This window comes from Aureobasidium namibiae (assembly GCF_000721765.1).
Source record: "Aureobasidium namibiae CBS 147.97 unplaced genomic scaffold scaffold_1, whole genome shotgun sequence".
Taxonomy (NCBI): Eukaryota; Fungi; Ascomycota; class Dothideomycetes; order Dothideales; family Saccotheciaceae; genus Aureobasidium; species Aureobasidium namibiae.
In genome coordinates this window covers 437745-449576 of record NW_013581208.1, presented here as the reverse complement: position 1 = coordinate 449576, position 11832 = coordinate 437745, and the positions used below count along the sequence as shown (strand labels likewise).

The 11832-nt window shown below is 50.7% G+C and overlaps 5 protein-coding genes across 5 annotated transcripts; 2 read left to right on the top strand and 3 right to left on the bottom strand.

The window, feature by feature from the left end:
• Window positions 1–188: 188 nt before the first annotated feature.
• M436DRAFT_10543 (uncharacterized protein) lies at window positions 189–1451 on the bottom strand (the record flags this gene model as incomplete). Its single annotated transcript, XM_013576029.1, has 4 exons — window positions 189–479; window positions 530–548; window positions 599–1260; window positions 1314–1451. Coding segments are annotated over 4 exons (1110 nt in total), but the record flags the coding sequence as incomplete, so codon positions are not given.
• A 1082-nt stretch (window positions 1452–2533) lies between these two features.
• Window positions 2534–3636, bottom strand: M436DRAFT_36162 (PQ-loop-domain-containing protein; the record flags this gene model as incomplete). Its single annotated transcript, XM_013576340.1, has 4 exons — window positions 2534–2674; window positions 2725–2833; window positions 2887–3479; window positions 3550–3636. The coding sequence occupies 4 exons, from the start codon at window positions 3634–3636 to the stop codon at window positions 2534–2536; spliced, it is 930 nt and encodes a 309-aa protein (XP_013431794.1).
• A 1569-nt stretch (window positions 3637–5205) lies between these two features.
• Window positions 5206–8760, top strand: M436DRAFT_36618 (ras GEF; the record flags this gene model as incomplete). The annotated part of the gene is made up of 1 exon (XM_013576433.1): window positions 5206–8760. The coding sequence occupies one exon, from the start codon at window positions 5206–5208 to the stop codon at window positions 8758–8760; it is 3555 nt and encodes a 1184-aa protein (XP_013431887.1).
• A 731-nt stretch (window positions 8761–9491) lies between these two features.
• M436DRAFT_36018 (RmlC-like cupin) lies at window positions 9492–10111 on the top strand (the record flags this gene model as incomplete). The annotated part of the gene is made up of 2 exons (XM_013576316.1): window positions 9492–9719; window positions 9815–10111. The coding sequence occupies 2 exons, from the start codon at window positions 9492–9494 to the stop codon at window positions 10109–10111; spliced, it is 525 nt and encodes a 174-aa protein (XP_013431770.1).
• A 248-nt stretch (window positions 10112–10359) lies between these two features.
• On the bottom strand, window positions 10360–11284 carry M436DRAFT_68661 (glycoside hydrolase; the record flags this gene model as incomplete). Its single annotated transcript, XM_013576745.1, has 2 exons — window positions 10360–10688; window positions 10744–11284. The coding sequence occupies 2 exons, from the start codon at window positions 11282–11284 to the stop codon at window positions 10360–10362; spliced, it is 870 nt and encodes a 289-aa protein (XP_013432199.1).
• Window positions 11285–11832: the final 548 nt, after the last annotated feature.

Here is an 11832-nt window from a genome sequence, read left to right as displayed (position 1 = left end):
TTCGAGGCTATGTCTTTGTCACCCTCGCAGTAATTATAGGTACACAAATTGATTGCAAATCACCGCTACCTATGTCGAATTCCTCTTCATCTGTCATCTATATCCGTGATTCTCACCCACCGGCCTCAGCCCCGGTCTCTCTCCATTCTGTCCATCTCGATAGTACCTTGCTGTTCTCGGTCAATTGCTTCCTCATCTCCTTCGTCTACCCCTCTCATCAATCCTTCCTCCTCATCTCTATTCTGTCCTGCTCCTGTTCCCGCTCTAGTCTCGTCCGTGCGAGCGCTTCCTTTATCCTTCTGCATCGCCATGTAGATTGCCGACCCAAGAATCAGCGTTGACCCAATTATCGACCAAACTCCTGGTGTCTGGCCAAAGATGAATCTATCAAACCCTAGTGCAAAGAGCATCGATGTGTATGCCATGTTGGTCGCTCGTGATGATTTTTCATAACTCAGTCCTGCTGCTAGAAGAAATTGCTATCCTCACATTAGTCTTTGCGAATGCGTCGCTTGATTGGTTTTCTTACCATTATGAATCCACACGTTCTGTCCGTCGTTAGTTGTATGTCTGTATGTGCAACTCGCGCTCCACTCACCCAAGAAACAACAGATAGCCCCATTCCTTTGCATCAGCAGGGAGGAGGAAGCCGATACCGGGAAGCGTCAATTGAGCAACGATGCTGACGATGGTACACCATGTAGCGAAGTAGTTGACACTGATCAGTGGATGCGCTCTCTTTCCAATCCAACGAATCGTCGTGTAGGCTATCACCGAACCGCCAACCCCTACCAGCGCGATGCCAACAGCTGCCAGTCGCTCCGCCGGTGTGACACTGTCGTAGTTCGATGCGTCCGGAATGACTACTGTGCTGTTAGATCCAACCACCTCGGTGTTTCCGCTGGCAGGTGGCGCTTCCGTAGAAGAGAAGAATAGCGACGTTGGCCTGGCGATGAAAACGACACCCACCAAGGACACAAGACTACCTATCTTGTCGATCTTGGTGAATTTCTCTTTGAGCAAGATGGAACAGACCCAACATGTAAGACTAGGTGCAAGAAAAGTGATGACTGTTGCATCTGCAAGAGGCAGGTATATGAGCGAGTAGTACATTCCAAACACTCCCCAAAACCCGCCCAGTCCTCTTGCTACGAGAAGCCATCTGACTTCTCGATGGCCTAGAGGAAAGTGTGGTGTCTTTGTATACCACATGTACAGAGAAGACAGTACTACGGTGATAGACATGCGGGCGAATAGGATCTTGTTGGTCAGAACATTGTGTGTTGCTCGCATTGATCACTGAGGATACGCACTTGGAATGGGTGAAGTCCTTTGCCCTTGTTGCCTTCGATTTCCAGTAGTCGGGTCGTGACATTCATCATGACTCCAAACACTTGTGCCAGCAACATGTAGAAGAGACCGGCATTTCGTAGCCAACTAGCATGGAGTCTAGCTTGCCATTTGGCCGTCCAGGACGACTTCAGTGCTTGGTGACCTCCATCTAACCAGACAGACGGTTCATCATTTCGTGGACCGAGTTGGTCAAACTCTTCAACGGAAAGATTCGACAGTGTGTCTGGTGACAACGGTCTATGAGGTGCTCGGTACTGTGGAGGTTCAAGAAAATTGGATTCAGTCTGCTTGAGAACATCAAAGGCTTGATCCGGAAATGCCTTGTCGACAACGACTTGAACGCCTTCGTCGGTCTTTGCTGCTTTTGCTAATGATCCGGGGATCGGTGTGACAGGCCTACTCATGCTGTGTGGAAGAAAGAATGCCTTGGAGCAGGGACCTGAACAATGCTGGTTGACGAATGTGTCTAGCAGATAGGTGGACGAGCTCGAGTCAATGGACTAGAAACGGAAGATAACAGAGGATCGCTCAATGGATGGATGACAGTCAACGGAGTCAGAGAGTCTGCCCAGCAACCTCTTACCATGGTGCATATCGCTGGACCGGCTAAGGTAGGCAGGCACACGACCGCGGGACGAACTCTGGCCAATCGTTCAATTTTGCTTTTCTCATCTTTCGTCATTGTCATCGAAACGGCCCTGCTTAGCTTGATACTTCTGTTCCGCCTATCTCGCTCGGCTCAGTTGATTCTTTAAAAGTATGAAGCAATTGTTGCGCAAAGATGCACATGGAGACATCTCGAGATTTCGAGAGTACGAGGCGCAATACCCTTCGTAAGACAACACGCTCAATAGACGTGTTGTTCTGCATCCCCAACATTGTGAGAGGTTGGAGAGAAGGTTCAGCGTTCCTGCTTCCCCCTCAATCCCTAGCCGAGCCGGACCGATCGTGCAAGCTCGTGGCACTTCACATGCATGCAGCAACTCTGATGTGTTTGTTCGTCTATATCTGCTTCCGATACCGGCAGATTTCTTTGATGATTAGTAGGCAGTAGACACGCCGATGAGGCTATAGATAGACACGAGTCTCGATTGAAGAGTTGTACGACAGCAACGCTATGCTCATATTACCACCTGTGATGAAATAATGTACAAACAGATCTAACCATGCTTCGACTCGATTACTCGATAGCCGATGTTTTCTCGCCGTACATGTGGAACTGCATGAAGATGACGGCATCTTCGAAGATGGTTCCAAGTGACCCAATAAGCCAGGGCAGATTCTTGAGGAAGTATTGCTTCTCAACGGAATGGAGTAAAATCTAAGAGCGTCAGTACCAGCAAAGCAGCAGATGTCTGTCAGCGGACATACCCCTGCACCGTAAGTAAGGTTTCCCATAAGTGAGAGCAAGAAGAACAACAACGATAGGCCTTCGCAGGATCGTTCACGATGATTCTTGATGATCTGAGGAATGCGAGCACTTGTACCATGTTAGCACAAATGCGCGACGTGTGTCGAGAAGATGAGGCATACCCCAAGTAGCAGACGGCACTGGCGTAACCAAGCACCTCGGCACCAACAGGCATGTGTCTACCGCCATCAGATACATCGACAGGAGTCGGCTTCCAGGCACCAGCTCTCCAAGCAATGGCCCATCCTGCGGCTCCAGCAATGAGGATAATTGCGACACTAAGAGTGTTCTTCAACCAGGCAGTAGAGCCTTGTCCCTCCTCAAGGATGTTGCCAAGGCTGTTGCTACGCTCAGCACTGCTTCTGGTACGTCTGCGACTGGCAGCACTACTGCGTCTTCTGCTACCAGGCAGACCAAGGTTTTCCTGCGGATCGGCGATCAGAGGAGCGCTCTCGTCGATGACAGCGTTCTCGGCAGCAGCGATAGAGCGCTTACGTTCGCGACGGGCATTCAGGGTGTTGTAGTAGAAGCATTGCGACAGAAGGACAGCGTCGGCGAAGCAGAAGTAAATGGCGAGAGCGATGACGGTGGGCACAAGATCAGCCCAAAGAGCACCGGCGAGGTTGGTGATGTCTCCGGCCATCCATACCAGCAGGAAGGTGATGGAAATGCCGTCCGCAGACGATTGACGGTAATTCTCGATCAATTGAGGCACCTGGAGAAATTGAGTCAGGCACAGGTACGGGCATATGGTATGCAACAAGGGCAGCGAAGGGATTTTTTACCAGCAGGAAGATCCAGCAAGCCAGGGAGATGCTCCCGGCGATGCCAGAGAAGGCCTCATGCACCGTCAGAGTCACATGTTCCAGCATGGTTGCCCGCGGTGGATCAGACGAGCAAAGGTGGTGCTCGTCGGTGTCGCAGTCGAGTTATGTTATCGAAGGCATTGGGTCTTGCGGGATGCTGACCTTTGCGTCGTTGGCCCGTGTGAAGCCGCCGCTCTTATCTTTCTTATCGCCCATCTCAACATCCTCTGCGACTCTGCCATTTAGCACACTCGCTGTCAACCAACTGACAGCTAGAGCTTGCTGGAGCCATGGCACCGTCCCGACTTCTGGTATTGTTTTCGTGTGCTGTTGCACGCGTTGAGATCCTTTTGTTTCTATGAAAGGCCCATTCACGACCCACCTGCCTTAGACCTACGCGCGTAGTTTTGATTCACAACCGTCAGCATCGAATTCCCATCCCATTTCCTGAACCATACGCTGTGCCACACGCTGTGCCATACGAGTCAAACAAATGCGCTAGCTTGTCAAATCTCTCTGCTCTTTCTGGATGTCTGAAGCTGTTCCTTTCGGCCTTCGTGCAATCTGATTGTTCTCATAGAATCCATTCCACTCCGGATCCCTGTTTATACCGCTGTGTACATTGGATCGTCGCTGAAGTTTGCAAGGGCATCCGCCCTAGAGCGTCATTCGCGGTCCTTGCAGACTTCTCGCACGCACAAGTGACTGGTTGTCATGTCGGCAGTTCATATTGGGCGGCGATAGACTCCCTTTCTGTCGATCCCAATAGGCATTACTGTCAACCAAGCACTGCCGTGCGGCGAGGCCACTGGTGATGGTGTGCTCTTTTCTACCTCTAAACAATGATCGCGAAACAAGGAACCTGCTCGTGTCATGGATATGGAAATGTCGGCCACGAACAAGATCACTCCCTGGTCCTGTCATCGATCCCAAGCCCGTGGAAGTGGGTGGGCCCAGGGTCCGTTAAGTACGTTAGTGTCGACCGGGTGCTCGTCTGTCAAGCTTCACCTCCTGAATGTTAGGCCGAGATAGTCTCATTGGTGAGTTGTATGCTCTGTGTACAGTAGTGTGAGGCGGTTTCGGGTCGTCGCAGACCGAGTACATTCTTGTCGAGCTTCCTAGGACTGCTCAGTTTTTAAGTTGCTAGCGTCGCGGGCCACCGTTGGACTAAGATTTTAGGTTACCATAGAGAATGGACTAGTCGTGCATGATCGACTATTTGTGTTGCATACGCAATGGAGTGTAGATGCCGAACGCTTCACACCTCTTTGTTTTCACAGGCAACTCCATCTCGAGTTCTTGTAGCAAAGACGAGTTTCTCGTTGTCGAATATCAGCGGCCCCACGAGTTGCGGGGATATTGCTGTCTCCTTGCGTCTCGCATTGCCCCTCGGCTTCCTCGCAGGCAATCAATCGTCATTCGTTGCGCTTTGGCAGCGACCAACATCTCGACAAAGTCCAACGCCATTTCCTTGATTCGCATTCCACAAAGTCGGCGCACAAACACCTTCGACTCTTACTCTCTCTCTTTGATTGCAACATCATCAATCACAGCGAATCGCCATGTATCGATGTCAGACGTAGCATCTCTTGATACCTCGGATATCTGCATGACGGGGCAATCCTAGACTTAATCATGGCCGGCCTCGATGATATAACCTACTCAGCCGACGTGACAGACGTCGGGCTGGAGCCGCACACTGAGGCATCTCCTCTCGACCACAAATACCTTCGTGCTAGTCACGATTATCAACCCCAACAAACCACCATCTCAGGCTCGTCGGGTGGCATCTCCATTACCGCACCTCTGCGAGAGGGCGATATCCTTCTCATACACCTCGCGCATCCGAATGGCTGGGCAGATGCTACCATACTCTCGACCGGTACCCGAGGCTGGATACCTACCAACTATTGTCAGATTTACGATCCTCGACCAATGCGTTTGCTCCTCCATGCATTGATCCGAATGTGGGATTGTTTGAGTCTGGGCACAAACGACGATGCTTTGTTCGAGGATAGGCAAGACTACGTTCAGGGTCTCGTCGCTGGTGTTCGACGCTTGCTGGAACACTGCGACTGTCTGCACAGAGATGACGCCCCAATCAAGAGACATGTTGCCTTGAGACGAACGCGAAAGAGTCTTCTGACAGACCTCTCCAGCCTCCTGAAGAACCGCGAGGACATACACAACACCTTTTCCGACTCTTCGGATGCCGTTGTGTGGTCCGCCGTCGACGAGTGCTTGTCCAATGCTTTCAAAATTGTATACAGAGGTGCTCGTTTCCTCGATATCTGGACCCAAAGCACTTCTCCGAAGCCAAGACGATCAAGTGCTCGTTACAGTGACGCCTTTCAGAGCCCCCGGACAGCAAGAGCATCATATCATGCAGGCCTCTCGTCTTCTCCGTTGCCCGATGTCGATGAGCACTCGATCCAATCATCTCACCCTGATTCCTTGAAGAAGGCTCCAAGGTTCCAGCTCAGAGTCTTAGAGTACGACGAGACTTCACGAGATGCGAAGGTTGTCGACGAGCAATTTGGCCCGGAGATGACCTCAAATCCGCTACAAGAGATGATGTCGTTTGACACTCCGTCGTCTATCGCTTACAACACGAAGCCCACAGTCATGAGCACATTCGCTCTGACCGAAGGAAATGCATCTGATTTGGCATCCGAACGCCTCACAGCCGCACATGAACAGTTTCTAGGCGATATCGGTGCCTTCATTGGCCTCCACCTACAGTCTGGGACTTCTCTGGATCTGTCCACGACAACAAGACTTTCCATAAGAGCTGCTGAAGATCTACTAGAGGTTGTAAATGAGATATCGAAGCGCAATGTCAGTCGATCTCAAGGCACCGCGTCGGCCGCCGAGAATATGCGTGCGAAATTGGAGACACTCGCAGACACTGCGAGCCGCTTGTGCAGGATGTCACCGGACCTGGATGAGCCGGAAACTGTAGGCGTTGTGGGCCCTGAAGATGGTCGAGGACTTGTGGCTGCAGCGACCGCTTGCGTCAGGGCGGCAGGTGACTGCACCGCAAAAACACGAAAGTTTCTTGATCATGTAACCGGTGACTTCTTCCTCTCCTCTAACACCACACAAAGACAACATGAAAAATCGGCCACTTATCGCTTGATCGCACCACCTGGGGAGATTGTCTCTGGTGATTGTTCGGAAGCCGCTGCCGGTGCCGCTAACCCGCAAGATCGCAATTTGGCCGAGGCCAGCCTTTCAATCTCAATACGAGACCTACCACAGAGACCTGCCTGTCTCTTACGCTCAACCACCGATGATAGCAACAATTTCACCCTCTCTACGGTCTTTCCGGATGGAAATATGAGAAGACCTGATACTTCTCCACCACTGATAATATGTGAATCTCCCACCTCGCCGACTTCACCAACAGCATCAGAACCGCCATTGCAACCACCACCACCTGCAAATGAGGCCGAGCAACACTCACAGGACCACAAGGAGAACTGGACTCCGCCTGACCGAAAGGGAAGTCTCGGAATGTCTACAACCGAAAGCTCGAGCGCGTACCAAGATAGCTTGAGGAATTCACTTGGCAGTGTAACTTCACCAACATCAACCAGAGCCACAACCCCTGATCGGTGTCAGCGACACGTCCGAGCCAATCCGAGTCTTTGCACTCATGGCAGTGTGTTGAGTGTCGCGACAACCGCCGACGGCAGTGATCACGATGCCGAAGTTCTGATGAGGTCGTACGCTCACGAGTTGCTGTACAACAAGGATGGACAGATCGTGGGTGGGACCCTGGCAGCTCTCGTTGAGAAGCTCACGAGCCAGCATGCTCCGCCAGAACCTGAATACAACACAGCTTTCTTACTCACGTTTCGTCTTTTCACGAACGCCGTGGAGCTGACGGAGGCGCTGATCACCCGCTTTGAGTACGCCGGGGATTGCAACACAGACAGTTCTCCTGCACGTCTTAGGGTGTATAATTTCTTCAAGACGTGGCTCGAGTCGCACTATCTTCCTGAAAGCGACGCGTCTGCTCTCAAAATTATCCATAAGTTTGCGATCGAACAACTGAGCGTCCAATTCTCGGGACCAGGCCAACGCCTGGCTGAGTTGATCAAGAAAGCATCTCAGGTTGAAGTAAACAGTACGACAAATCAGCTGGTCTCTGCTGTCGGCAAGACCTGTGTTTCTTTGAGCACCGACTACGAGAAAACCATTATACCTCATGCCAACGTCAACAGAGAACAGTTGTACCTTCTGACAGGCGGTGCTTCTACCAAGAAACTCAGTCTCTTGGATCTGGACTCTGTTGAGATTGCCAGACAGCTCACTATCGTAGAGTCAAAGAGATTTTGTGCTATACGACCTCATGAGTTACTTGGTCTTGAGTGGACGAAGAAAAATGGACGCGCTGAGAATGTTTTGGCGATGTCAAGATTTTCGACAAATCTCACAAACCTGGTTGTGGATACTATACTCGCTGCTGATCAAACCAAGAAACGCGTCGCTGTTCTGAAGCATTGGATCAAGATCGCGAAGGTATGCCTCGATATCGATAATTACTCGGCGCTCATGGCGATCGCGTGCTCTCTTACTGCTTCGGCAATCTCTAGACTCCGCCAGACATGGGACCAACTGTCACCCAAGACAAATGCCATCTTCGAGGAGATCAAAGAAGTGGTCGATGTGTCACGCAACTACGCTGCGCTCAGACAACGTCTCCAAACACCGAAGGCTCCGTGCCTACCATTTGTAGGCATGTATCTTACCGATCTCACCTTTGTGGATGTTGGCAACTCAAACACCCGGCCTCTGCCCTTTGAGGATGAGGACGGTACCGAATCGCGGACGGTAATCAATTTCGACAAACACATGCGTTCCGCACGGATTGTGAGCCACCTGCAACGTTATCAGGTGCCTTATCGCCTTCAGCACGTACGAGAGATCCAGGATTGGTTGGAGATGCAGCTCGAACGGGTTAACACGAGCGATCAATGCACTGTGATGAGCTTCTGGCGGCGCAGCCAGGCATTAGAGGCACGCAGCAAGGGAGAAGAACGCCCCGAGTCAACCGAGGAGAAGGAGAAGACGTTCAGCAGTGGCTTTGTGAGCAACATGCTTCGACCCAAGAATAAAGCCAGTTCATCTGGACTCAATGCCTTCCTTCACCGAGTCAAGACAGGAGGATCGAACAACGAATGAGACCACTGTTACCTAAAGGAAGCATCATCATATATCTACATTACTGGCGTTATAGCAAGAGATGGAAAGCTGGAAAATGGCAGCTGGGCATGGGCTTATAAAGGATACCACTTTGTTTTGGATTGGCTGGATGGCAGGCAAAATGGGGAGAAGTGATATGATCTTATCTTCTTTGCTTGGAGTATCGGTTCACTGACAAGAGAAAGCAGAGTTATGCGGAAACATGTTGTACATAGTTAAGTTAAAGCTAGCATCTCGTTAGTATGCTGAAATGACCTGCGTATGTTTCTCAAGCATGCTTGTCTTTGGTCAAGCTCGTCGGACACATTTGGTACGGTTGTGGAAGTGATGTCAGCACAACAAAGCATAGATACCAAGTCGCAGCTACGGTGCACCCGCTGAATAGTAATGATGGAAGGATTGAATTATAATGGACGTCGACTCAGTATAGGATATTCAGTCAGGGTGCTCCCAGCTACAAAGATGACGTCGACACCATCATCAAGGTCAATGATGACCACATAGACAGCCTAGCAATCAATCCAATCACACCACTTGTCTCCCTCTCTTTACTATCCACCTCCTCCTCCTCTCTCCTTCCCACACACCAAATGTTCTCTACCCGCCTCACACCACGCCTCTTTACCACAACACCACGAACCATCATCCTTCCCACTCTTGCCAGACGCAGCTTCCTCACCACAACTCCCCTCCACGCCAAAGACTCGAAAATGTCCACTCAACCCCCAAAGCACGAAATGGTCTACTTTGACGGCCTGACCTCCAAAGTACGCAGTTTTGGCCAATTCAGAAAGGTCATCCACACGGGACTTTACTCGCAGCTCGTCACCATGGAGATCCCCGTCGGAGGAGACATCGGCAACGAAGTGCATTTGGTGGATCAAGTGTTGATTTTCACTTCGGGAGAGGGTAAAGCTGTTGTGGCTGGCAAGGAGCAGGTAAAAACGAACTTCCTCAAACACTTTTGCATCACTTGATTATGGACTATTGAGGGAAACAACAAGTGGACTGACAAAAGATTTGCGAAAACCAGAACGTCAAAGCCAGCGACGTCGTTGTCGTTCCGGCAGGCACCGAACACCAATTCTACAACACGAGCAAGGACCAACCGTTGGAGCTGGTCACCGTGTACAGTCCCGCCGAGCACGACCCCAGAACAGTGCACAAGACAAAGGAAGAGGGCGATGAAGAGGAGGATGCAGGCAAAGATGAGGCACCCGAGTGGAGCCAGCAGAGCAAGGATACCAACGAGAAGAAGGGTCTTGCCAAGGAGGAGGGTGGCCCCTATGAGAACGGTGATGATGGAAGACATGGCCGCAAGGTCGAGTAAGGAGTTGCTCGTCGTTCATCTATCATGTTAGTAACGTTGCTACGATCCACCACAATGAAGACTTCATCGTCAATTAACACATTATACAATGCATGTCCCTGACTTGACTTGCTCAAGGTAACCTGCGATCTTCACAATCGTTTGGACTCCGTATTCAAGACATTAACCAAAAGTGTCATTACAGAATGTATCGGAATACAAAGATATCAAAAAGTGAAACGACGAGCCCCTCAAAACCTCGATTCCAACTAACAGCTCTGTTGGTCATAGATGGCCTTGCCGTTGCGATCAATGACACCAAAGCTAGGCGAAGCTTGGTAATCCTGGTGAACATACCAGAAAATGTGGATTTGCTTAAAGGCGGCACAAGCGATTTGCTTCCAGAAAGTTTGAGCATTCTTGATGCTGGCGACTCCATTTCCATAGTTGGGTCCACTGACTGGCCAGCCGGTCTCAGTGACCCAAACCCATTTGCCGGGAGAGACCTTGTCGACGACTCCACGGACTTTGTTGATGGCGCTCCAGAATGCGTTGCTAGCGTTTTCGATGCTGCTGCCTTCAAAGTATGGGTATGCATCTGCAAGCAATTAGTGATACGACCGCCAGAAGTATTCGTTCGAAAATCAACTTACCAAGGCCGATGAAGTCGGACGCCTTGATAACTTCAGTGTTGGCACTGTCAACCCAAGCGGTCCAAGTATCAACATGTCCAACATCTTTCTTTACACCCATTGCGCGAACCATTCCGCGGACATCGTAGATCTTTGTTGCGAGCGTCCCGGCACTGACTTCTTTGCGGTACAGATCCTCGCTTCCAACACTAATGGCAATTATCCAATCTTGACCGTATCTCTTGATAGCACTCTCAAGGGCATCCTTTTCTCGCTTGAAATGTGCATCGTCCTGAGTCCAGACACCGACGAGCAGCTGCGTTCCCGTTGAGATGGCGGCAGGCACGGCAAGTGCCAATGTGTTGCAATCGCTGGAGGCGTATAGGCGGACAGAGGTGAAGTGACCAGGAAGCGAGGCTAGCTTTTGGAAAGCAGAGACCCACTGGGCTTGTGTTTTGCAGGAGCCGTCCGGGTTCTCGGCAGCGACGTTGAACCCCTTCCAGTATGCTTGGGTAAAAGGTACTGCGGCAAGCAATGCAGCGGCTGCACTGAACAGCTTCATCGTGTATATGAAGTTTCGGGATGTTTGAGGGCGATTATATGCTATGCAGAGCAATGGGCGCGTATAGGTGAAGAAAATGCGGTATTCGATGCAGACGAGTAAGTGTAGTCGAAGGAAGAAGACACAATGTCTGAATAGTCTGATCGAACGAGCAAGAAAGACGAAACAGAAGAGAAACAGAAGGAACGACTACTAATAAGACCTGCCTTGTGTTATGAATTTGGTGGATCCAAGGAAAGTAGGGGGGAAGCGCGACTATGGCTGTAACGGCGAGAAAACTTCTTGTACACACGATCGCGCAAGAAGTGTGCCATTGGCTCTTTCTCATGGCAAGCAATGAAGACACTATCGCCTGTCTCTGTGAGGATCCGTACCATGCTGGGTGGAGACTCAGTCCGTTAATATCAAGATGAAACTTGTCGGACACATCTTGTCGTCCTCCGCACTGGCACAAGCCCAGGCCGTTGAAGTTGTGGTCAGTGGAGGCGCCTGCGTGATCTTGTACATGAGACGTGAACTCGCTGTGAATCGAACAAATACATCCTCTG